Raw genomic sequence first — 26144 nt, 5'->3', positions numbered from 1 at the left:
GAAGCTTCTTCAGTTCTAACTGATTAGGAGTGGGGGATGGAAGTATTTAAATTATAAATCCTTCCATTCCCCACCAGTCAATTAGAACTGAAGCAGCTTCTTGGATGAGAAGCAAAAAAAAAATCAAAGAAAAAACTGAGAAAGCCCAGTTGCTTTTTGGAAATGCACCTTTGGGATAACCATGACCTGGATGATTGAAAATCTCCAAAGTCATTGAGTGGGCAATATGTACTAAACGTAATCCTCAATCTGTCCAATGTGTAAATCAATGACACTTTTGATATTTAATTGGAAAGCACAACATTGGGTTGAAAGAGGCTGAAAACAAAGACCATATCTTTGCATTGCATGGAGTCAATTGCAGTTCTGGGAAACTTTCCATCCTCAGGAATGGAGAAACCACCATGGGAATGTGTAAACTTTGTTGATAATTTAATCCAATCTGGATAACCAATCCAGACTGGATCCTATGAATTAATCTGTTGTTTTAAAAGTTAACAGTAACTTCAGCTTCATCTTATGGTTAGTTATGAAATCAGATCAGTTGCAACATCTGGCACCCAGCCTCCGGCAATTGTGTGCAGAAGCTGCCTAAGGAAATGGGATCTTCTGAAGAAAAATTGGAAGCCCGTTTTCTGCTCAAGACTTGCTTAAACCATGTTTTGTTTTCCCCTGCAACAGAAGCCACAATTCTGTCTCCAAAATAAGGTGTGTCCTTTTTTTGCTCATTCCTGCTGCTCTCAGCAACTCCAAGTGACTTCCCGCCCCCCACTGTTGCAAAAGTTCAGGAGAATTCAGATGGGATCAAGCTGACAGTAAGACCAGACATGTCTTGACAGTACATACAAAAAGATTCATTTCCAAGCGAGAAGCTTTCAACAGCAGCTTTGCATACATGAACTCTGATCTGTTAGCAACTGCTCCCTGGTGGGTGTAGCACCTGCAAGCAACTTTGGTGTGGGCCAGCTGGGAGGTAGGTGGTGCAGTCTAGCAGTTGGGATATTGGAATTTGGCAAGAGAAACTACAATCCAGTTTTCTGCTCAGCTCTTGATTTTGGTGTGGTGGCCTTGAATCAACTAGCTTAGCTGAAGCTCTACTAGGAGAATACAGAGATTAACCTAAACGAAGGTGGACCACAACGAGCACATGGCACCTTCTCTTAACATTGTTTTTTTCTTTTTGAAGAACCGCAGGTTGCAATGAGTTGGGCCAGGATATCTGCAAATGTGGTCAAAATAGGCAACAGGATCTCATTCTATAAACTGAAGGTGATCTTTCCCGCAATGTTCAAGAACTCTGGTTATTGGCTAGCTAGTTTTTACTAAAAGTTTACTAAACCATATATTCCCATAAATTACACTGAATTAGCTTTGTGCATGCTAGATGCTGCAAGGATACTATATGGTTTTTCCTGGAAAAGCTGTTAGATCTGCTCAGGGGAAGAATGCGGGAGTTGTTATTTAGAGTAACTCCCTATCTTGTAGGGTCCTTGGTGCTCCCTGAATTTGGTTGCGTTCTTGTATTACCAACCTAGGTAACACCATCAGTAGCATTGATGGATAAGGACTCCTGTCTTGGGCAGGTGGTTGGACTAGATGACCTCCAAGCTCCCTTCCAGACTTATGCTCCTATATTCTACATCTACAGAATTTATCCTGTCTTCAGAACAGACGTCTGGGCACAGGATTTGTGTTAAGGGTTTCAGAAACCGCACAACGTTGGTTCTGAACTCATACGAGATTTCATGCAAAATACCCAAAACACCCATTGAAAAATGGTGTTGATGTACAGTTTCTGTCCAAGTGTAATGAATTTCAAGGAGCCTGAGTGCCACATGTCTGCTCATTAGTTCAGCCCAGAAAATAGAAGTCAGAAAAGGCCGTTAAGAAGGTGCCTTCGAAGCAGACCTCTGGACGGTTACAAAACTTTATTGGCAAGGCTTCGAGCACAGCCATCTGGGCGGCTTGCAAAGAGACTGTGATGCTTCGTCGTGTTCATTTTTGGCCCGTCCCAGCTACTCCCACAATAACTATGTCATTTCAGCCTGGTCCTGTGTGCTTTGCGTTGCTCTCCTATCGAGTCTCCTGCCCGAATGAATATTTGAATCACAGAACGCAGCACAAAGCAGCTACGGGGGCCAAGCTGTTGATCAATGTGGGAGTTCACATCTGCCAACTCTGTTTAGTGCAGCTGGGAAGCGCTTTGGCAGATGTGAGCTGTGGTGGGGGTGGAAACGGGAACCTTGTGTTCCCTTTTGTACAGAGTGATTTGCACCTTCTCCTGTCTTGCTAAACTAACACCATGCCAGCCAAAGCAACCGTTATGGGGGGATAAACATGTTTAAGATGTATACCCTTTCCCCTCCACCGGGATGTACGGCTGGAATGTTTTTCGCTCATTTTGGCAAAAAAAATCGAAAATGGTCAAGATGCCTTAGCACGGTGTAATGCAACTTTCATCAGATTAAGCCCTCCAGATGTTTTATGTTATAGCCCCCGTCATCCCTGGGGGATCAACCTCAATAGACATAGCCCTTGACTTACAACAGCTTGTTTAGTGACCATTTGAAATTACAACGGCCAGTGAAAAAAGGAAGCATTTTCAGTGCCGTATTTCACACTTCTTATCTCCCTGATCATGTGATCAAAATTCAGACGCTTGGCCACTGGCTCATATTTATGACCGTTGCATTATTCCGGGGTCACGTGATTCCTTTTTGTGACCTTTTGACAAACAAAGTCACCGGGGAAGCCAGATTCATTTAACAGCCATGTTACAAACTTAACAACTGCAACAACTCACTGAACAGCAAGAAAGGTCGTAAAATGGGGCAAAACTCAGTTAATAACTGTCTCGCTCAATGGTGGCCGTAATTTGAAGATCTCATTTGCTTTGCGATATTAGGCACCAGGTGCATAACAGTAGCTTAACAACACAAGGGACATCAATTGATGCAGACTGCAGAAATCACCACAATATTGGGGTGTCAGTCCAGTGGCAGATGAAGTGTCACAATGCAAACCATGCCTCTTTTAAACAAGTGGTCAATATCAGTGCACATGACCAAGGGGCAAGCCTTTGCCCACCATCCTGCCAATTTTTACACATAGCCTCCCACAGATGATGTTACATCTTTCTGTATTTAGCGGACATTCCAATATAGCCGACTCCCTTTCAATGGCCTTTCAAAACAAGCTTCTTTTTCCATACTGGTGGTGATAATAATCATCCATAATGATGCAAAAGGGTGAGGAAGTGCGTCAAGGCTGAAGGAAGCTGGTGGATCCATTTGATGGACATCGAATCATCATCTGAATTGTCCTTGGTAGAGAATTTTGTCAGGAAGAGCAGGTCGAGGTGGAGAGAAAATTAGGTCCAGCTCCTGAAGGAATTAACAAAGCCATTATTTCGCTTATCGCCCCCATCTCTCCCCATCATGTAGAATGAGGTTATTTGAGTCTCAAAAGAGACTTCCTTAATTTGTTACATTCATTTTTCTTGGCTCCAATGAGGTGGGGAAGAGAAAACAAGGTGGGGAAGAAAACAATTATTGGAAAGATCAACAGGCAGGGGGAAAATGATCTTCTGGATTGCCTTTAGGCCTTGACTTTGCTTGGGACCTCTGCCTTGTTCCTGGGGGGCTAACCAAAGCTGAAATCAGGCAGTGGGGTTGAGACTCCCCTTTGGGGAATAAACAGATTACTGAGTTCACATTCACCCACCATTTCAAATGAAACTTGGAAAGTGCGGGTGACTGTCGAGTGTTTATTTAATTGCTACTTCTTTCTGGCAGATCAGAGGAGGATTTTTTCCCCCAAATTAAAATGACTTGTGTGCCATCTGTTCTTTCAAGAGAGAGTTGGATGTCTCTCCACTGTGAATAAAAGGATGTGTTCTACTTGCAACTGCTCAGGCAAGGATGAAGAAGTTCAGATGAGAATAACAAAACTGTCTTTGTTTGCAGGGCTTGGTTTGGCTTGGAAAGCTCAGAGACAAACAATAAAATCCATTTAATTTGAAGTAGGAAATCAGCCGTTAACAGCACTTCAGGAAAAGAAAGAAAGAAAGAAAGAAAGAAAGAAAGAAAGAAAGAAAGAAAGAAAGAAAGAAAGAAAGAAAGAAAGAGGAAGGAAGGAAGGAAGGAAGGAAGGAAGGAAGGAAGGAAGGAAGGAAGGAAGGAAGGAAGGAAGGAAGGAAGGGAAAGAGAAAGAAAGAAAGAAAGAAAGAAAGAAAGAAAGAAAGAAAGAAAGAAAGAAAGAAAGAGGAAGGAAGGAAGGAAGGAAGGAAGGAAGGAAGGAAGGAAGGAAAAGAAAAAGAAAGAAAGAAAGAAAGAGAGAGAGAAAGAAAGAAAGAAAGAAAGAAAAAGAAAGAAAGAAAGAAAGAAAGAAAGAAAGAAAGAAAGAAAGAAAGAAAGAAAGAAAGAAAGAAAGAAAGAAAGAAAGAAAGAAAGAAAGAAAGAAAAAGCTCACAGATCTTTATCAAGCTCTGGAGGTAAATCTTTCATTCCAAAGGAAGTAGATTCTTGTTTTCATTGCCTTTTAAAAGTGTTCAAAATCATCTTTTCCTTCCTTCCTTCCCTCCCTCCCTCTCCCTTTATCTCTCCCCTCCCTCTTTTCCTTCTTTCCCTTCTTCTCTTTCTTTCCCTTCCTTCACTGCAAGCTATCAGACCTGAATAAGCATAACTGTTCTATCATCCTGAGAACTGCTGATTCTCACATCCAACAGATCTAATTGTGGATTTTGATTATCGATCAAATCCACCCTGTACAAGAAATCCACCTGGCTTATTAAACATAAATCACAGACCAGAACTGGAGGCTATCCAATCGAACCCAACTGAATTCATGAGGGTTTGCGTCTTGAACTCGAAGGCGACAGGAATGGCGAAACCAAAATGTCAGCAATGAAAATCCTATCTTTTTAGAAGGCGTTGTCTAGACCAAGGGTCTTCAAACTTGGCCCTTTTATGACTTGTGGACTTCAACTCCCAGAATTCCTCAGCCAAGTTTGAAGACCCCTGTGCTGAAAAGAAGCAGCTTGATAAAAACATATCTAAGCCATCAATGTCCACAGTTGCCTTCAAGAAATGGCTCCTACTTTTAATTGGTCTTCAGAACTTTTGTTTCAGAAATGGGTTCCATTCTAGTGGCCATAAAAGCTAAAATCTATGAAAAGCCAAAGTTTCCTTCAAGTCAATTTTTACTCTGAGTAATATCCTGGACTCTCCACCAAGTAAACCTGGCAGCAGTGTGGCTACTGCGTTCTTCCAGTTTATTATTTTCACTTCCCACTTCTTCAACTGAGCCAGACATAAATGCTAGGAACGATGATGGTGAATACATACAACATTCATCTCTTTCCAGCTTGTTAAGCCATGATCTAGCGTCTCTGTCTCTATTAGATTTGGCTCTTCCAAAACTCCTAGCAGATCCCCTGAGAGTCTTCATTGTAAGCAGATGTTCTATTTGCTCAATCACCTTCCACAACGGAAGTTGTTTTAAGCGTGTAAAACACATCACCGGGAGAACAAACTTTGAATTCCCCAGGAGAATGCTTCATATTTTTCCTCCACAGACACCCTTCAGCCATGTAGGCTTTGATTCATCTGCTGCTAAATTCAAGGAAGGTTTTTTTTTGTTCCCTCTTCTCAAAATCTTAAACCAGCATGGCTTGTGGGACATCCAGTCCAAAGGTTATAGAGGGAGACAAACAAATAACTCTTAGAGAGCTGTTTTCGTAGAAATACAGTAGAAATATATAATTCCTACCCATGCATTAAAACAATTTTTACCGAGGAACAAGAGTGTTGTGATTCCTCGCCAGCCAGTGGATCCGGCAGCTGAGTCTGAGGAATCAGATGAGGAGGAGGAGGGGTCTGGAGTGACATCGGAGTCAGAGGAAGGCTCTGAGGAACTCCAAGACTTAGAGTTGGATGAGGATCCTGGCCCCTCTACTCACGCTCAGGTTGAGACACAGCTGTGCTGGGAGTCTGAGTTGGACAGTGATGAAGCACAGCTGGGAAATATTCAGGATGCACAAAAACACTGGCAGGAAAAAAGAGTAGGACAGAGGAATGCAATGGGGCGGCTCCAAAGGCAAAGGAGAAAGCATTAGGAAGCCACGCCTGGGCTGAGTTATAAAAGGGAAGGTGTGGGAGGTGCTGGTTGCCAAAGGCAACTGTTGGTGTGGAGGATCGAGCTTCTGTGGACTGTGTTTGTTTGCCTTGGACATTGACTCAGGTCTGTGAATAATAAAAGGGCTTGGGGTTTTTTTTTTCCTTGTGGTTCCTGTTTCTTGGAAGAGGGGTTTCTCCTTGTGAGCATAACAAGGACTCACGTAGGCTGGGACAGAACAAAGGGTTGGGTTGGAAGGGACCTACCCATCATTTGTCTGAAATGGCACAGGGTCTCCTGCTTGAGCATGGGGTTGGACTAGAAGACCACCCAAGGTCCTTTCCAACTCCATTAGTCTATGTTCTAACCACAGATATATTTGCCCTTTGTGCCCCAATCAGTGTACGTACACTTGAGGACCTCGTAGCATCATTTTTATTTATTTTATTTTTATTTTAATCCCATTTATATCCCGCCCTTCTCCGAAGACTCAGGGCAGCTTACAATCTAAGAAGCACAAGTCAATGTGCTTAGCAATAGCCTTCATTCTATGTATATGCCTGCTTATTAGGGCTTTCACACACACCCCAAGCGGCATTATTACAAAGTCAGCTTAATTGCCCCCAACAATCTGGGTTCTCATTTTACCTACCTCGGAACGATGGAAGGCTGACTCAACCTTGAGCCTGGTGGGACTCGAACCTGCACTAATTGCAGGCAGCTGGTGTTACTTAAGGAGGCATTAGCCCACTGCTCCACCAAGGCTCATCATCATGACAGAACACAATGCACGTTGCTAGTTTCTTGGGCAAGAGCTGTTTAATTTGCACATATTTTACTCTGGTATTTTCTATTTTAAATTTTATGCCCCATAATATGCCTTGAAGAGACCAAACAGGACCCGATTTTAGTTTTTCTCTGGTTTAAGTCTGTGGGGTGCACTTTCCTTCCTGTCGTGATTTCTCTGTCTGGGAATGAGGGGAATTGTAATCCAGGGCCTTTGAAAGCCACCAGCCAAGGAAGGAGGATCAAAGTGTTGTTAGATATCAACTGGGAGAAAGAGGGAAGTGAACCTTTGCCCAGGTTCGCCTAGTGTGCCAATTGCGGCCCTATCTGGACTGGGATGCCTTGCATACAGTCACTCATGCGCTCGTGACCTCTCGTTTAGACTACTGCAATGCTCTCTACATGGGGCTGCCCTTGAGGACCACTCAGAGGCTTCAGCTGGTGCAGAATGCAGCCGCGCGAGTTGTGTTGGGGGTCTCCCGATACTCCCATGTTACACCTCTGCTGCGTGAGCTGCATTGGCTTCCAGTTGCCCTCTGGGTGAGATTCAAGGTGCTGGTGATGACCTATAAAGCCCTACATGGCATGGGTCCGGATTACCTACGGGAGCACCTGCTGCCGGCGTCAACTTCCCTTCGTCCAGTGCGCTCCCACACAGAGGGCCTCCTCAGGGTGCCACCGGTCAGAGAGTGCCGACTGGTGACCCCCAGGGGGAGGGCGTTCTCTGTGGGCGCGCCAGACCTTTGGAACCGCTTACCGGTTGAGCTCCGGATGGCTCCCGACCTTCGCTCCTTCCAACGTGATCTAAAAACTTATTTATTTGAACAAGCCGGCCTGGTCTGATGGGTTTGGGGTTTTAATATTGATTTTAATTAATTTATTGCATCGGGCACAATTATTTCTTTTTTAACTCTTGTATCTTGTATTTTTGATATTTATTGCCCTGTACACCGCCCTGAGTCCTTTGGGAGAAGGGCGGTATATAAATCAAATAAATATATATAAAATATATAAAAATACATCTGAATGTTTTTCTAGCCTGATGGCTTTTCTAGTCTGGAAAAGCATCAAGTCAATGAAAAGGTTAATTTAAAATTTCCCCTCCAAACAAATTGGAGCGTTGGTGTGTATGTTTCTCTCTATGTGTATGTACACATAATGACATTTGAGTCCAGCCCCCTGCTCAGGCAAAAAATTGTTTTAATGCATGGGTGGGAATTATATATTTCTACTGCATTTCTATGAATTCTTCATCGGCGCCTGATTGTAATTTTGATTTGAAACATCACACCACAACACACCACACAGCCAAGCACCGAAATTAACCCTACCATACACAAAAGGGGTGTCAGAAATGACAGCTAGAATTCTCCAACCCCTAGGAATAGCAATAGCCCACTAACCCACAGCCACACTCCGCCAAGAATTATCCAGAATCAAAGACAAGATAGAGGATGAAGAATTTTGTCATGAAAGTTACTTGAGACAGATTATGGTCATCCTTTATTGAAACCTTATGTAAAATTTTATATACATATGTACAGCGTTGAGAAGCCCTTACGTCTATCCTTTTGCTCATTCTGCTTTTTCTTTTTTTTCTGTTCTTTTTACCTTCAGTTCAGATAAAGGGAAACATTTAAAAATGAAGAACTTAGGGAAAACTTTTTTTAAAAAATGAAACACATGGTTGAGTCCACGTAACACACTAGTCTGGTTACACAGATTTTCATGCTGGCTTGGTTCAGACATTATGCTAAGACAAGGGTTGGGTTCCCTATACCGTAGAACATTAAATCCTAAACTAACCCCCTCTCCTGTTGTTTTACAAACTGATTTTGAGTTTTTCAGAACTATTGACAGCTCACTAAAGTTGATACCTTGACTTGATCAGTGGAAAATTGGAAGAGGTCAACCACTTCTCGTGGCTGTCAACTTGCACAGATCCAGGGAAGTTGGCAAGAGGATGAAAAAACAAACTAACTCAAAATGGTAATTGAAACCTGCATTCCGTTATACCTAGCCTTATTTATTCAATGAATCCATTTTCTAGCATGGCACAATATCCTGCAGGGACGATAAACTAACCAGATGGGATTTGCATAACCCCTCTCGAAACTAACACAAAAATCCAGAGCCTTAGACAGGGGGGGTTCTACTGGGTGGGTCTCAAAATCCAATGCCAGCAAAGTCCTACCTTGGGGCTTCAATCATGGGGTTGAAGTTACTATCTTGACTTTTGGGATTCCCCCCAATAAATGCCCTGGAAATAATTCAGACTTTTGAGCTAATGGAGGCAATCAGCAAGCAGAAATGATCCGGAAGTCAACTTTAGAGAGCCTTGTAGCAAATATTCAGAAGCCTTTCTGTGGACAAAGAGGACTGAAACATATCCTGGGAAGGGATATGGTATGAAGAAGAGACCCAATCTGGGTCCCCCCCCCCGGGGGCTCAATGGAGATTTAAAGGGGAGGAGAAATAAAACGCAATCCAAATTCCAAGATGCTGTTATTTTTACTTTACGGAGATAGGCCTCTCTCCATAAAAGCGAAGTTCTGGTCTTCTGGGAGTGTTTCCAGATCTCGTTGATCCCAAACGGATCACATCAGTCACACAAAGGGTGAATCAGACTTCCAACTTTCTTAGAGATTGTTTCCTAGCTTTTTTTTTAACCTAATTGCTAGGAAAAACAGGCCAGAGAAGAAATCCAAGCAGAGGAGAAAGAGAAAGCAAGAGGAACTTCGGTCAGGCAGTTCACGGCCTCTTCCATTTTTACCGTCCTGGGCAAAACGAAAAAACAGCATCCTTCTTGCAGATGGTTTTCATGGACAAAGTGTTTGGCGGCCTTTAACATACACAGGGGTCCCCACAGGGTGTGGACCAAAGCATCAAGTAACAGCCGTTGGGGGTGCGAAGTTCTGTCTCTGTAGGCTTCCTCAAGGTGGCCCAACTCAACTTTGCTAGCCTGAGAGTATCTCCCGAAGTCAGTTTTGTGCTTCTGAGCGTGAGTTCCTCTGCAAGCCGCACCAGGAGTAAGTACCCAGTGGCTGCGTTCACACAACCCTGAAGCAAGCTCTGGTAAAGCCCCAGCAGCCGAGATATTAAGCGAGGTTAATGTTTTATGGCAGTTAGGTTTTTGAAGCTTAGCAATTTGGATAGACCCAGCCTTTTGGCTGAGTTAATATGCCAACCTCGAAAAAGGCCGATTCCTTAACAGGGTAAAATGTGTCGTCTGAATCCAGGTAGCTTGATTATCATTATGGCTCTCAAATGGCATAAAATGGTTTCCAGCCTGGTCATTTCATCACACAAATATACAGTTTAAATGAGAGCAAGGTGGGGGTGGTTTTTTTTTCCTCCCTTCTCTCCCTTCCATCACACGCATGAAGCACAGTGTGGTTTTCCAAGGATGGCCAGCGACCCAGTGGCAGATCCAAGAAAGGGTGGATGGATCGTGTCGAGGAGGACACGGAATGCATTGGCGTCACCCCTGAAGGCGCCCTGGATCAAGCCAGCTTTGCCAACCAGCAGAACCTGCACCAGAATAGCGCCAGGAAGAAGAGGAGGCCTTACAAAATTAAGAACAAGGGTTAAGGACAAGCCTAGCTGTAGCAGAGACTTCGGAATTATATGATGTTTCTTCTTTAAAGGTTGACAGTCTCTGTCCACCCATCCTTTTGTCTCTGAAGATATTTTGGAGACCCTTTTTTTGGGGGTGAGGTCTTTAGCAGGCCAAGGAAGGGGCAGTTCTCCTCATCTGAGTCTTTTTTTTTTGCAGAAACTACCTATCCAAATGTCTAAGGAATCAGGAAAAATTAAGGCAACTGGAATGTTCCTTTCACACACACACCCCCATCGCCACCGTGTTCCGCTCTTCAGGATGGTGGGATTCACAAACGCTGAACGTCTCTCCCTGTTAAGGCACCTGGTGAAGATCATCAGCCCTAACCCCCCACCCCCACCCCGAGTGTCATTGCTTGAAATCAAAAATCCGGTTCCAGTAGTAGAGAAAAGCTGGAGAGTTGCTAGTCCCTATGACGACCAGCAGCAGGAGGTAGAGACTCATCATCACTGCAAAACGATGTTTGGACAGCCACGATTGGCTGGAAAGTCTATGGGGGAAAAGAAGGAAGACGGTCACTGCAGCCTTGCATCATTTTTAAGGCCCCAATTTCTATTCCCAGTTCTGTACAAACTGTACAGGGACAGATTGCTTCCCCCCCCAAAAAAAAAGATACAGTTGGCCGATTTTAAAGTCAATAAACTAAAAAAAAAATCAATTTAGGGAACAATTCAGTATCGCTCCCTCTCAACTCAGTCTGCAGATGACTGTTGTGGAGAAAAAGAAGAGGCAGGAATGTTTTAGATACCATATATGCGTGCTAGTCGTTTCCAACTCTAGGGGCCGGTGCTCATCTCCGTTTCAAAGCCGAAGAGCCAGCGCTTGTCCGAGGACGTCTCCGTGGTCATGTGGCCGGCATGACTAGACGCCAAAGGTGCACGGAACGCTGTTACCTTCCCACCGTAGTGGTCCCTATTTTTCTACTTGCATTTTTACGTGCTTTCGAACTGCTAGGTTGGCAGAAGCTGGGACCAGTAACAGGCGCTCACTCGGCTATGTGGCACTCGGGATCCGACCCGCCAAACTGCCAACCTTCTGATCTACAAGCTCAGGGTCCTAACCCACTGAGCCACCGCGTCCCTATATATATATACACACATACACATATACACACACATATGTATCTCTATATATATCTACATCTATGTATATATGTATGTATATATGTATATATGTATGTATATATGTTTGTCTAAAATAGTCTTAAAAATATGAGTCTCGGGTATATTCATATTCAAAAACTAAAACACAGATCACCGAGACTGAAGAATTTATTTTAAAAACCTAGCTTTCGTCAGCCTCTGCTGACATTGTCAGAGTTCTAGCCAGGATTGAGAATCACGTTCTTACAGTCTCTGTAACGCCAATCGTTTGGCTGACGAGCGTGTTACCAGTCTATTCAGCTCCCACTCTCCCGTAATCCATTGCTCTGAGCAATTGCTCGTCAGCCAAACGATTGGTGTTAGAGAGACTGTAAGAACGTGATTCTCAATCCTGGCTAGAACTCTGACAATGTCAGCAGACGCTGACGAAAGCTAAGTTTTAAAAATAAATCCTTCAGTCTCGGTGATCTGTGTTTTAGTTTTTGAATATGTGTGTGTGTGTGTGTATAGATATCCATAAAGAAGCGCCTTTATGTCTTGGGTGGACATGTAAAAAAAGCTAGAAAGTTCTGGATCCAAATACAGACTCGGATCTGGAAGATTTTAAATATTAATATAGAGTTGAAATCAGAGGTTTCAAAGAGTTGGAAAAAAGGCATGGAACCCTGTGTGTTGTTGTTTTTTGTATGAAACTGCAGTGAGATTAATATAGGCACAAAGATGGAAAGATTCGGCATAGTCCAGAATGGAGGAATGGCTGGTGAAGTTGCTGAAATGGCTAAACTGACTTCCTTCGATCAGAGAAAAGAGGATAAGTTACATTTGCTGCTACCTGGAGAATTCTTATTCACTTTTTTCACGTGAAACAGAAAAAAAAAAGACGAATGTAAGATTTAGGGTTATAAGATTAAACAGAACAGGCTGCAGAAAGGCCTGTTGTTATCTTAAGAGTAAGAAGCAAACTTATAATTGTACTTATAACTGCTGTAAAGAATATTGGACAAGAGGAGCCGAGTGCATACAGGTAATCCTCCATTTACGACTGCCATTACAGGGCTATCAGGTCAATCTGTCTTCCCCACCGACTTTGCTTGTCAGAAGGTCGCAAAGGGGAGATCACGTGACCCCCGGGACACGGCCACCGTCATGGCTCTTTGAGCTTTCCGGCCCAGGCTGAGAGTTTTTAATCGGGGTTTTTTATATTTTTTTCAGGGATTAAATTTAATTTTTTTAATCGTTTTTAATTTTTGTATCAATGTTTTAAGTACCCTGTAAACCGCCCTGAGTCCTTTGGGAAAGGGTGGTATATAAATTCAATAAAATAAATAATAAATAAATAAATATGAACCAGATGCCAAGCACCTGAATTTGGGTCACATGTTCACGGGGATGCTGCAAGAGTTGTAAGTGTGAAAAATGGTCATAAGTCACTTTTTTCACTGCCATTGTAACTTCGGTCGCTAAATGAACTGTTGTAAACCGAGGTCTTCCTGTACTTTGCTAACAATGTACACATACATACATATACATATCGTAGATGTACGTGCATACATTTAGCCTTCATGCAGAACGGTTACAGCTGCCCCTGGCGGCATACTTTCATTTTAGCCGTCATAAGGACTAGGAGCTTGACTTAAAGCCCAGGCCGAGGAAACCCGATGCCTTGAAAGCTCAGTTCTGCAGCCTGACGACTCTACCACCGCTATGGTTTCCCCTGACTGTTTTACAGTGGCTCTTACGATGGCTCTTTCCTGCTTTTTCTGAATTTTTGAACCATGGAGAGACGAAAAGCTTCAGACACGCCCTGAAGCATCTTTACTCCTGGGAAGAGCGAGCTGCGCAAGGGGGAAGGAATGGACGCTCACCTTCGGTGCTGCCTCTGTGAATATATTAGCAAGTATTTCACCCGTATCAGCTGATTGTTTGTAACGACAAAATATTTCTGAGGAACGTCACCCCCTTCGCTGTTCTTCACCCTGGCCCTCTTCCTGTCAATTTCTTTGGAGTCTGCCAAAAAGAAAGGGGTGGGGGGGGGTGGGAGTAAGGTTTTTTTTGAAACTGAGAGTCTGAGAAAAGAAACTGGAGATGCTCACGTGCGAGGATCGGTTTGATTCCGGGCTGCAGTGCAAGTCGGACAGAAGGTCCAAAACAGTTTTGGTTCTTCAGCCACAACTTAACGCAAGGTCCTGGCTGAGCAGCTCACGGCAAAAAGGAAGGGGCAGGATGGATCCCCGGCACATGTATTCCCAGCACACAAAGGCCTAAATCCAGATCAGCAGATGCCTAGGGCTGTATGCAGGTAACGTCCTAGGCTCAGCAAAATTTAAGCCAGCAGAGCTAGTTGGAGAGTCATGACAAAACAATTGTTGTGATTCAGGGTCAGCCTGTGGGTTCGGCATTTGGGTCGGACGATTCAGAGGAGGAGGAGGAAGGGGGTGTTGGAGAGGTTGCTGAGGGGGTTGGAGAGCTTGCTGATGAGAGCCCTCAGCCAGGCCCCTCCCACCTGGTCACGACGCAGACCCAGCTGTGTGAGCCTGACAGCATGGATGAAGATGACCCACAGCTGGCCCTGTTCAAGGACGCCCGACGCAGGAGGCAGTCAATCAGGAGTAAACAGAGGAAGGCAATGGGGCACCTCGGAAGGAGGCAGAGAGAAGCCACGCCCTGAACTGTATAAAAGGGGAATGCGTGGGAGGGCTGGTTTGCTGAAGGCAACCGTTTGAATAGTTCCTGTCTCATGGTTCGTGTTTGCTCTCTTTGCTCTGTTTATGTTTTTATGTTAATAAATTTGGCAGGCTTAGTTCCAGCCTCTTGCCTTCTTGTAAAAGGGGTTGTCCCTGCCTTATCTGCAGGGCCGGTAGCAGGCTGGTACAGAACAACAATACTCCAGTTTGGCCAATAGGTTGAAACACCAAAATTCTCAGTTGCTGTTGGGGAGGGAGGGACGGAGGGAGGGAGGGAGGAAGGAAGGAGATGGTGTAAAAGAATGGGAGGGAGGGAGGGAGGGAGAGAGGGAGGAAGGAAGGAAGGAAGGAGATAGTGGAAATGAATGGGGTGAGACTGACCTTTTTTCTTCGCTTGGCACTTGACATCCGGGTGATCGATGACCTCGCAAACCGCGACACAGCTGAGGATCGGGCCCATTGCGCTTCGCTGCCAGCCCAGACTGTGCGGGCTGTAGAGGAGGGCCAGGCTTAAGTCGCTGGTCAGGTAAGTGCCTTCCCCAAACAAGGAGGTCTGAAAAACAGCGGAAAGATCTCCATCTCCTTGCCCAAAAAGAGGAATTCTAGGCTTCTTATCCACTATTTTCCAACTGTGGGCCTTCCCCATTTCCCAAGGTCATGCCCACGTACTATTACAGGTAGCCCTTGACTTGCAACAGTCCATTTAGTGATCATACCAAAGTGACAGCAGCAGTGGAAAACAAAATGGCTTATGGCCGTTTACGACTGTCACGGCCTCTCCATGGCCACCAGATCAAAATCCAGAAGTTTGGCAACTGACTCATACTTGTGACAGCTGCAGTGTCCCGGAGTGGCACGATCACCTTTTTCTGGTGACCTTCTGTCAAGCAAAATCAATGGGGAAGCCAGATTGGCTTAACGACCGTGTCACTCACTTAACAATTGCAGTGATTCACTTAACGACTGTGGCAAGAAATGGTCGTAAAAAACAAGGGCAAAACGCACTTAACAACTTAGCAACGCAAATTTCGGAGCCTACTGTCAAGGACTGTGTGTGTGTGTGTGTGTGTGTGAAATGTTTGTTAAGCATTCAGAATACACTTGCTTGGTCCCAGACACGGGACAAATCTTATTTCCTGTTTCAGCCTAGACCAAGGCCATTTACAGGCAGTAGCCACAGCAGTGGCAGCTCATATTTGTGTAAATTTATTCTTTGTTAGCAAGCCAAAAATTTTTTACATATATATATATATGGTTTGCGAACATAGCAGAGGGGATGCCGGCCCGGAGATGCTTCCGGAAGGACCACGATCAGCCTCTCTTCCTATGGTTTGAACCAGGCTCACTCCTTACCTTGTTCAAGTGGCACTGCAGGCCGTTGTGCATGATGGAATGGAAGTTCTCCAAGCGGCTCCCGTGGAAGGCATAGATGAGGTCTCTGCCCGCCTGAGTGTCCTCAAATTTGGCGTTCATTTCTTTGCAGTAGGTGATTTCAAAGAGGAAGTCCGGCACCGGGACAGGCATGCTGGGAGCTCCCGCCAGTTCCTGGATCTTCTTGTACTTGGAAGAACATCAAAATATAGCAAAATTATTCACACGGAACTTTTATTTCACCTGTGCTTTTAAGCCCTTTGAGCTTCAAGGTCTTCGGACTGCACCCAAAGGAAGGTGTCAATGCTGCAAACATCGACATGTTTTTGCACTGACAATATAAGAGACAGCCCGTTACTTTAACTGTTTCGCTTTGAATCCTTGGGGGTGGGGGGAGAGGGACCGTCAACCGGTTGTTTTGAGAAGATAAGAAAAGCCCGCCTACAGAATGGGAAGTGAAACTTGATGTGTAAAACTAATGGGATAATGTGATTGATGACATGTAGATAAGGGCGGGAATTGTGTATGTTACGATGGGTTTGGGGTGGGGGGAGGACATTTCAGATTCTGGCATCCCTCCGTGAGTACTGATGCTTCCTTTCATTACTAAGACTTTTAAGATAAATAATATGCCTGCATTTTGTTTGAATTGTCTCATTTATCGGAACCATGACAGAAGGAGCCACAGACCTGTATCCCCTCCCCAAAACTGGAGGACGGAGGAACGAATGGTTATTGGGGCCCTCGAGAACAGCATGTCAAGGACCCGATGGTCCAGATAGACAGCGACATCCTTCTTGGCTTCCTTGACCCCTTGCTTGCAAAGCTCTTCCCAGATGAATTTCGGCTCTCAAAACTACCTTTCATCTGAATTCTCTGAGTTGGGTCTCTCTTCTCCCATCCAGGAAATTCTCACCTTGGTTTTGTTGGCGGCGTGGATGCACCAGGCCTTAGAGGACAGGATCCAGTGGAGCAGCTTCAAGTTTCTTTGGTCAGGATTTTGGGGAGAATCCAAGAATTGTTGCAGACTCCCTAATGCACTTGTATCTGCAAGCTGAGAGAGGGACACGGGAAAGGGATGGATTGAGCTTTGCTACACCATCTCACGCTTCAAGAGCCCTCCAGTGGCTCAAATAAGAATATCGGCCCCTAGAGTTGGAAACGACTAGCAGGCATGTGCGGGGGAACCTTTAACTTTATATATATATTACTGTTCAAGGGCAGGCAGCTTTGGAACATAAAATGAGCCCGATTCAGCTCCAGGGCTCAACTTCCTGAGCAAATTGAGATAGTTCTCTGTTTTTGTAAATTGGGAATTTGAAGGGGAAACCCAGGAAGCTGGCAATGCTAGTCCCCTTCCATATGTTTGCCACAAGAGAATTGTCTAGATTTGCTCATAAAGCTTGTGATACTCTACATTTCAATTTAAGAGTGATTTTTTTTTTGCTGTATAATTTAAATGTTATTTGGATTGCTTAATCTGTATGTTTTTAATATGATGTTTTGGAAGAATAGTAAATTTCAATATATATATATACACACAGTATATAAAATTCAAGATAACGAAAAGGGAAAGATTTCAGAAGGGAATCAAAAAAAGAAAAAAGTTGAAAAGTGAGGAGAGGAGAGGAGAGGGACGGAGATGACAAAAAAGAGCAGAGAAGAAAAGGGGAAGAAAGAGAAAAAAAGGAGAATGAAGATGGGACGGGAGAAGAGGAAGATTAACTTCTAACTTTTTTCAGTACAGGTATAATTATATAATAAGGTAACCTCTTACACAAAGTTAAAACAAAAACTTCATATAAAAACATGCAGATTAAACAATCCAAATAACATTAAAATTATATAGCAAAAAAACCCTTTTACTCTTAAATTTAAACATGAAGTATTATGAGCTTCATGAGCAAATCCAGACAATTCTCTTGGCAAACACATGGAAGGGGACTAACATGGCCAACTTCCTAAATTTTTGCTTCAAATTCCTCATCTAAACCACTGCCCTGGTATTCTCTGGCAGTTCCCCATCCAAAAAGTAACCAGAGTTGACCCTGCTTAGCTTTCCCAGGACTGCTTCCCACTCTTACGATTCAGTCGGCACAGTGACATGCTGGAGAGGAAAGACCTGAGAATTCTCCACTCAGAATCCTCCAGGTCTGACAACAGGAAAATGAAAATAAAAATAGGGTTCTGTTTTTATTGCTAACAAATATCTCCTAATTACATACGGCCGACTATTCTGGGAAAGAATTTCCACAGGCATCTTTGCCTTTCTGGATAAGTTTAGCAAACGCCATTAGTAAACCTGCTTTTCTGCATAAGACATTCATTGGGCTTATTCCACATGCTATCCCTGGATAAAATTTAGCTCTGCATGAGATTTAACGTCATGTAGAAAAACAACTCCAGGTAGTCCTCGACTTACAACAGTTCATTTAGTGGCCGGTCAAAATTACAACAGCACCGGAAAAAGTGAGCCAAATGACCATTTTTCACTGTTGCAACCGTTGTAGATGGGGTGGTCAAAATTCAGACGCTTGGCAACTGACTCATAGTTATGACGGTTGCAGTGTCCTGGGGTACCTTTTGCGACTTTCTGGCAAGCAAAGTCAATGGGGAAGCCAGATTCACTTAACGACCGTGTTACTAACCGAACAACAGCAGTGATTCACTTAACAACCGTGGTGAGAAAGATCGTAAAATGGGGCAAAAGTAATTTACCAGCTGCCTTGCTTCGCGATGGAAATTTTCAGCTCCATTGCCGTCGTAAGTCGAGGACCACCTGTCTGTTAATTTATTTAGTCTGTAGAGATTCTCAGTCCTCCAGATCCTAGTCATCCCAAAGGTGCTTTTTTTTCTTTTCAGGAGGCAACTGGACTTCCTTATTTTTCTTTCGAGACGTTTCGATTCTCAGCCGCGAAGCTTCTTGGCTGAGAGGCAAAAGGTCTTCAAAGCAAAACAAGAAAGTCCAGCTGCCTCCTGGAAAAACAACAACAACATACCTTTGGGATTTATTTAGGGAAGCAGAGAAGTTGTGTTCTCTTGACCCAGCTTTTTGAGTTCCAAACATTGTTGGAATGCAAGAATTCATTCTCTTGCCGCCGGTCAACAGGGAACACGGTGGTGACTCCGAGGCTGGAGTGCGGAAGGAAAGGAACCCCTGCAACTGAAAGAGACTTCTAGGATTCCATATCAACCATCCGAGCTGCACTCTTCTGTGACAAAGAGGGAAGCAAGAAATCCTCGGCGCTCTTCCAAGCAGCAGGCCCAACCATTTCCTAGCAAGGCCATTCAAACCATTACTTAAAAACACAAAGGCTGCCTGGGGGAGGTTTCCTAAACTAGTCTGGTTGCTTGTCCTTGGAAAGGTGTGAATTAGAAAGAAGCGATTAGAAGCTTCCAGCCGTTCAGGGCCTCCCACATCAATTCAAATTTTGCATTCCCCCCTCCTCCTGCGCCCCCCCCCCCCACTTCTGCAGATCACAAAGGCTTTCCTGGTGGGAAGAGCTGCTGACATCTTGCACTGGTACTGCAATACATCCTCTTTGGCCTCAGGCCAAGGGGCTGGTTTCTGACCTCAGATAATCCATGTTCCAACCCAGGCGCTGAAAACTCTGATCACTAGCTAAAACCAGACCCCCCCAACTAACAAGCACTCTGGAAAGAGTACAGAGAAGAGCAACAAAGATGATTAGGGGACTGGAGGCTAAAACATATAAGGAATGGTGATAGCTGTCTTCCAATATCTCAACGGTTGTCCCAAAGAAGAGGTAGTCAAGCTGTTCTCCAAAGCCTCTGAAGGCAGGACAAGAAGCAATGGATGGAAACTAGTCAAGGAGAGAAGCAACCTAGAACTAAGGAGAAACTTCCTGACAGTTAGAACAACTAACCAGTGGAACAACCTGCCTCCAGAAGTTGTGAATGCTCCAACACTGGAAGTTTTTAAGAAGAGACTGGACAGCCATTTGTCTGAAATTGTACAGAGTTTCCTGCCTGAGCAGGGGGTTGGACTAGATCAGGGGTAGGCAACCTTGGCTCTTTTATGACTCGTGGACTTCCAACTTCCCAGAATTCCTGACTGAAGTCCACGAGTCGTAAAAGTTGCCTACCCCTGGATTAGATGACCTCCAAGGTCCCTTCCAACTTTATTATTATTAGCAGACGGTTCATTGGTGGCAATTTCATAACTACAGGTAACCCTCCACTTATGACCACAACTGACCCCAACATTTCTGTCATGAAACGAGACAGTTGTGAATTTTGCCCCATTTCTTGCCACAGTTTTTTAGTGAATCACTGCAGTTGTTAAGTTAGTAACAAGGTTGTTAAGTGAATCCGGCTTCCCCATTGACTTTGCTTGTCAGGAGGTCGCAAAAGGGGATCACGTGACCCCAGGGATATTGTAAGGGACATATATATGAGTCAGTTGCCAAGCATCTGAATTTTGATGCTGCAACGGTCGTAAGTGTGAGGAACAGTTATAAGTCACTTTTTTCAGGGCCATTATAACTTTGAATGGTCACTAAATGAACTGTTGTAAGTCGAGGACTAGCTGAACAGGCATTTCTTGACTTACAACCATTTGTTCAGGACCGTTCAAAGTTACAGTGATCAGTCCTCAAACCTATGACCGTTGCAGCATCCTCATAGTCATGTGGCCAAAATTCAGGTGTTTGGCAAACAGTATGGATTTATGATGGTTGCAGCGTCCTGGGGTCTTATGGTCACCATTTGCAACCTTATTTATATATTTATATTTATTTTTCAGATTTATTAGCTGCCCATCTTAGCACAGGGTAAATCTTGATTTACAACAAGCAAAGTCATGAACAGCTATGAAAGATATAATTTGGGTGGGAATATTCCCATTAGTTAGTAACTGGATGGCAGAGATTTGTTTTTGCAATTGCCTGACTTTTATCCCTGATTTCCTCTTTCTGCAGCTTCTTTGGCTGCCTGTTTTTTGCCTTGGGTGAGAAAAAAAAAGAAAAAAATTAAAAATAAAGGAGGGACCTTCCATGGGGCTATTCCAATTGAGGTGCCACCGCTGCCAGTAAAGATGACAAAATCTTTGGAAAAATTGGGGAAGTATCTCCTGTTTCTTCAAAAATTCAGAGAAAGGTGTTCACCCAATTTCTCTATCTGAAAATCTGGATTTATTTTTTTTAAAGATCTGTGGGTGAGCCACGCTATAAACCCCACAACAAATGCAAGTCTCTGTTTTGCACAGAGAGGGAATAAAAAGTTTGCATTTCTTCCACACTGTTCACAAGACTTTTCCCTCTCCAATCGCCACCCTGTAAGATTAACCGTGATCATGTGCAGCGTTCCCAGCCCCGACTCACCAGAACAGGGAGGCAGGAAATATTGCGAGTCCCTGCTCCTAAGGAGGTAAATCTGGTGGGACCCAGAAGAAGGGCCTTGTCTGTGGTGGCTCCCTCCCTTTGGAACGCCATCCCTGCAGGGATTCGATTGTCCTCCATTTGGACCCTCTTCCACAAGGGCCTGAAGTCCTGCCTTTTCCAAAGGGCCTGGGGTACCAGAGTGGGATGCAGCTCATCAAGCGGCTTATTGATTGACTGACTGGTGTCGCCAGAAGGACGGTTAGGTTATTGCTTCTTATTGTTGTTGATATTAATCCCAAAGATGCTTTTTTCAAGAGGCAACTGGACTTTCTTGTTTTTTTCTTTGAAGATGTTTTGCTTCAGAACTGAAGAAGCTTCTTGGATGAGAAGCAAAAGGTCTTCAAAGAAAAAACAAACAAACAAGAAAATCCAGTTGCCTCCTGAAAAAGCACCCTTGGGATAACTGTGACCTGGATGACTGAGAATCTCCATCCATGTTTTTATTAAGTCTTTCTCTTTGTAAGCTGCCCAGAATCACGGCGAGTGAGCGGGCAGCCATTTAAATCTCCCTAAATAAAGGAATAAATAAATTTCAGGGGTTCGTTGTAGGGCTCAGCAAGCAGGCAAGAAGCCCCTTTGGACAAAAGTGGCTTTGGGGCGTGGGCTTGATCTTGTGAAATCACAGCATCGGCCTCCTGCCAGCCCAGACTGCACCAGGAGGAGCACAGCCTGCAAGACCATCAGCTCGTGTGGTTTGATCCGCAGCTTCTGACTCTCCAGGGACCCTCCCGGCCCGTGCCCACTGCTGTCTCTGGCCGGCAGGCAGGGTGGGGGAAACTCACCAGAGTCTCAAAATCCTTGCTGTCCTCCGAGGCGTACTGCCCTGGGAAGGGCCGGAGGACGGAGTCCCGCTTGTAGCTCTGCAGGGCAGAAGCGAAAAGGCTGCATTTCAGGTCGGCGGCCAAGAGGTCCTTCCGGATGATCTCTCGCACCCCTTCCGCGGTGGGGAGAGCCTCGTCGGGGCTTGGAGCCGGCATCCCCAGGAAGCCCTAAGGAGGAGGAGGAGAAGAGGAGGGGTCAGCAGAGAAGCAGGCTGCATTCAGTACCCCTCCCCACCCCAGCAATGAGGATGCAGGGGTGGGTGGGGGCAGCCTGGCCCTTTTCAGACAGTTCCTGGACCCACGAAAAGTCCCTCATTACTATTACTATTAGTTTGGTCATGTTTGTGCAGTGTTTATTGGAGGTGGTTACCCTTTGAGGGCTGCATGCAACGAAATCTCATTTTAAGGTATTAACGTACATTTCAAGAGACAATAAAAGTTATTATTCTGTTCTGTTCTATTCCTGGTCATCACATCCATGACAAAGAGAGAGTTTTTATTCCTCCACCCACCCACCCCGCCCCGCCAATAGCCCAGCCTGGCAGAGGCGCCTTTTCTTTCTATAAAAAAAAAAGAAAAGAAAAGCCAATGGACAGGTCGCCATTCAACAGGTAAGGCTGTGTGCCCCCCCCTCCCTGCTGCATCTAATCCCCACCCATCATTGGGCGGGGCTATCAGCATCTGAAGGTTTCCCGCCTCCCTCCCCACAGCTCCGCAAGACTTACACCCTCGAGGCCAGGAAGAAATCCAACCGGTCGAGTCTCTATTGAGACGTCTTCCCCTGCCGAACTTCTGCCAGTCGGTGGCTGGGCTCACAGGCTGCCTGCCGGGCTCCTCGTCCCCTTGTGGAGGACCGGGGTCTCCCCTCTCCCACCCCCACACTCCGGTCTCCCCCCAGCCCGTCCGGAGGCAGCAACTCGCTTTGACTTGGAAGAAGAGGCAGAGCGCTCGCCTCCCAGGATCATCCCAGGTGCCTACTGGGCATGCGCGGTAAAAATCTCAGCCACGCTCACCAACAGCTGTTGAAGAAACACGCCCCTTTAGGAGCCTGCGCAGTAGTGCCAACTGAAGCCTCCCGAGAGCCCTTCCTGGCTTTCCCCCCCCCCCCCCGCATTCCGAGCATGCTCGCTACAGGATTATTCCGACGGAGGGCAGCCTCAGACATGCGCAGTAGTAGCATCTGAAGCTCAAAGGGGCGGAAGGCCCCTTGAACTCCGAGCATGCTCAGTAGCGGCAAGTGAAACTGCTGTTAAATCTGTCGCTTTGCTTTCACTTTGCTTGCAGCCGATGAACTGCTTTAAATCATGGTTGATTTTTAACCATGGTTTGCTGAGTGCACCCCAGCTGCCAAGGGTCACACGTAACGCAAAGGCAGCACCATGATGCTTGGCTTAGCCTTATAGTGAAGTGCGAAGTGTACCAGCTTATAATGCCTTAATAAGACCACACTTGGAATATTGCATCCAGTTTTGGTCGCCGCTATATTAAAAAAAAGATGTTGAGACTGGAAAGAGTGCAGAGAAGAGCAACAGAGATGATTAGGGGGTGGGAGGCCAAAACATGAACAGTTGCAGGAATTGGCTATGTCTAGTTTAATGAAGAGAAGGACATGGGGTGGTGACATATAGCAATGTTCCAATATCTCAGGGGTTGCCACAAAGAAGGAGTCAACCTATTCTCAAAAGCACCTGAAGGCAGAAAAAGAAGCAACAGAACCAAAGAGAGAAGCAACCTAGAACTAATTTTGTAGTGTATGCTGCTAAGCATACACAGGGGGCTGAACAGCTCCAGGCTATAACTGCTTAGGCGGGAAAGCCTGAATAGAGTGAGTCATTGACAGCCCCAGGCATGGTCAGCTCTGGCGGGAAGCCAGGGTTTAAACCTATTGGCCACCTGCACTGGCGGGAAGCCCAGGTTCAAATCTATTGGTCACCATTCACCTGGGCAGGTATAAGAAACGACAGGTAAACCCCTTTGCCCCAGCTTCATTCCTGATCCAAATAAAGAAGTACTACCCAGCTCAAGTGTCCGTCTCTCTGTGCGACCACGCGACATTGCAAATTTACTGACAGAACAATTAACCAGTGGAACAACCTGCCTCCAGAAGTTGTCGGTGCTCCAACATTGGAGGTTTTTAAAGAAAAGTCTGGACAGCCATTTGTCTGAAATGGTATAGGGTTTCCTGCTTGAGCGGGGGCAGGGGGGGGTTGGACCTTCCAACTCTTATTCTGTAGTTCTATCTGTTACTTCTGGTCCTGGACTAAAAGATCTCCAAGTTTCCTTCCAACTTTGTTATTCTGTTGGCCAAAACACTGTTCCTTCCCTGAGCTAAGAAAAAGGAGTGAATATGAAGCACTATTAAACCACAACTGTAATAGTCACATTTCCATAGCTTCTACCTAGCTATATTAGAGATTCTAACCCCCAGCATTAAAAATCTGTAGTTCTCCAGTGGCCTTGGATAGGTTTTGTGATATTAAGGGGACAGTCTGGAAAGCATTTTTTGATGACATGTCCCATCATGATTTATGGGAGTGGGATGGCCATCAATACAAATGAACTTCTGCAAAGTTGAGTGTAATTTTTTTTAGGTTGAAATCAGAACACCTGTCAGCCCCCACCCACCCAAGAATAATCCCAACACTTGAAAGAAAGGAGAAAAGAAATTGTCTGCGAAGCTAAAGGAAGCCTGTGAGAACTATGTTCTTTTCAACTAGATATTGGAAACTGTCACTCCCAGTGGCTACGTTTAGGATTTGATTAATTAAGTGACTGTATCTTTATAGTCCAATAAACAGGGCACTGTTGTTATTTTGATGCTTAACCAGGCGTTCGTGGAAGGTTTTTCTACCCATGAACTGAGATTGCATGACAGAAAAGTGGGAGAGAATAAGAATCTACAGCGCAAGAGCAGATTCTCGCTGGCACAGACCTCAGGGTAATTCTTAGTTCTCCCAAGAAGTTCCAACCAATGAGAGAGTTTTCTCCTTGCTCTGAATCCTACCTGAAACCTTGTGCTCTGCGACTCAGAAACACTTCCAGGAGATGGCTGGCCCCATCAATTATTTAAATAAATGAAATGATGCCATTGCACATATAATGCAATTGGTCATGTTCGATGTCATCACTTGAACGTTATCACCTGCTTTCCTAATCCCCTCTACAGTCCTGCTAGTTTCATCCTTTTTAGTGACATCACCAACTGCCAGAAGGCTTCCTGCATCCTCCTAGGAGGTTAGGGGGCAGGTTTGCCTCTCCTGATCCTTCAGTATTGTTCATTCTTACATTTAGATCTTTAGTTAGATCAGCAGGACCTATGAACGCAACCTGTGGGTTTGCACAGGTTATGTGGGATACATTGTTAATTGTGTTTGGAGTGATGCCCCACCAAGCTGCTATGACTTGTTCTCCAGTAGCTGCTCTTAGCCCCTCCATGTTCTGGAAGTGCTTTAAAATAATGTCCGATTTGTGTGTGTGTTGAGTGGGGGTGGGATTTGCTGTACAGCACTTTTATTACATCCCATCTCCTTTTTTTAGACTGGAATGCATAGCTCGAGATGCCGAACTTGTGGACAAATCTGTAGCTGACCTGAAACGTTTGGGGGAACTTCTCCATAACAGTTGTGCGTCAGCCGTGCAGGAGTATGAGGAGCATCTGAAGGAGAACCCAACTGAAATTGAGCAAAGAGGCTTTCTTTGATGGGAAAAGGGTGGTAGTCAATCCAGGGACTTGGCTCAGAATCCAGGGTTATTAACCTGTCTGAAGAAAATGGGCACCATATTAAGAATTCGTACTTAAGAAGACCCTGAACTCTGTAGCTAAACAGCGCCACTGGAGCACTAATCTGGTAAATATACTTGGGTAATCAGTTTGGCATTTGCCAAATCAATCTTCCCTACTGATTTCTCAGTTTCAATTTTTCACTTCCCATCAAACTAACCAAGGAAAGAGAGTGCCAAATAATTTAGAAACAGTGAGAGATAACATCTTAAGATGGCATCATAGGAAAGCTTCCAAGTTGGGAATAGTGGTCTTTAAAAAAAAATCAACTTTGTAAAAAAGTAAAGAAAGAAAATGATGCCAAAACTAGTCCTCCTTTTTCAAAATCACTGTCAGGCGCAAAAGATCTGGACTATATATTAAGTTGCAGCATAAAATATTTATTCAAGCCTCTGTGCAAGAATTGACACCAAATAAGGGCCAACAGAATTCAAGAGAGGTTAACTTGGATTGTTTGTGGCAA

General features: G+C 44.8%; 1 protein-coding gene across 1 annotated transcript; it reads right to left on the bottom strand.

Moving 5' to 3' along the window:
• Positions 1-10859: 10859 nt before the first annotated feature.
• PARP16 (poly(ADP-ribose) polymerase family member 16) lies at positions 10860-22767 on the bottom strand. Its single transcript, XM_081336998.1, has 7 exons — positions 22626-22767; positions 21862-22068; positions 16594-16731; positions 15660-15866; positions 14688-14859; positions 13488-13629; positions 10860-11009 (listed from the first exon to the last, which is right to left on the bottom strand). The coding sequence occupies exons 2-7, from the start codon at positions 22054-22056 to the stop codon at positions 10868-10870; spliced, it is 996 nt and encodes a 331-aa protein (XP_081193124.1). The 5' UTR covers positions 22057-22068; positions 22626-22767; the 3' UTR covers positions 10860-10867.
• Positions 22768-26144: the final 3377 nt, after the last annotated feature.

The sequence above is a fragment of the Vipera berus genome (assembly GCF_964194415.1).
Source record: "Vipera berus genome assembly, chromosome: 12".
Lineage (NCBI taxonomy): Eukaryota > Metazoa > Chordata > Lepidosauria > Squamata > Viperidae > Vipera > Vipera berus.
This window is presented reverse-complemented; position numbering and strand designations above follow the sequence as displayed.

What these genes read in the sequence shown, in the direction of transcription:
- PARP16 (XM_081336998.1), bottom strand. Translation starts at nt 22,056, where the DNA reads ATGCCGGCTCCAAGCCCCGACGAGGCTCTCCCCACCGCGGAAGGGGTG. An exon ending in ACGCCGCCAACAAAACCAAG is followed by an intron (nt 15,867 to 16,593) that starts GTGAGAATTTCC and finishes TGTTCTTCCAAG; the next exon opens with TACAAGAAGATCCAGGAACT. An exon ending in TGCAGTGCCACTTGAACAAG is followed by an intron (nt 14,860 to 15,659) that starts GTAAGGAGTGAG and finishes GCTGTTTTTCAG; the next exon opens with ACCTCCTTGTTTGGGGAAGG.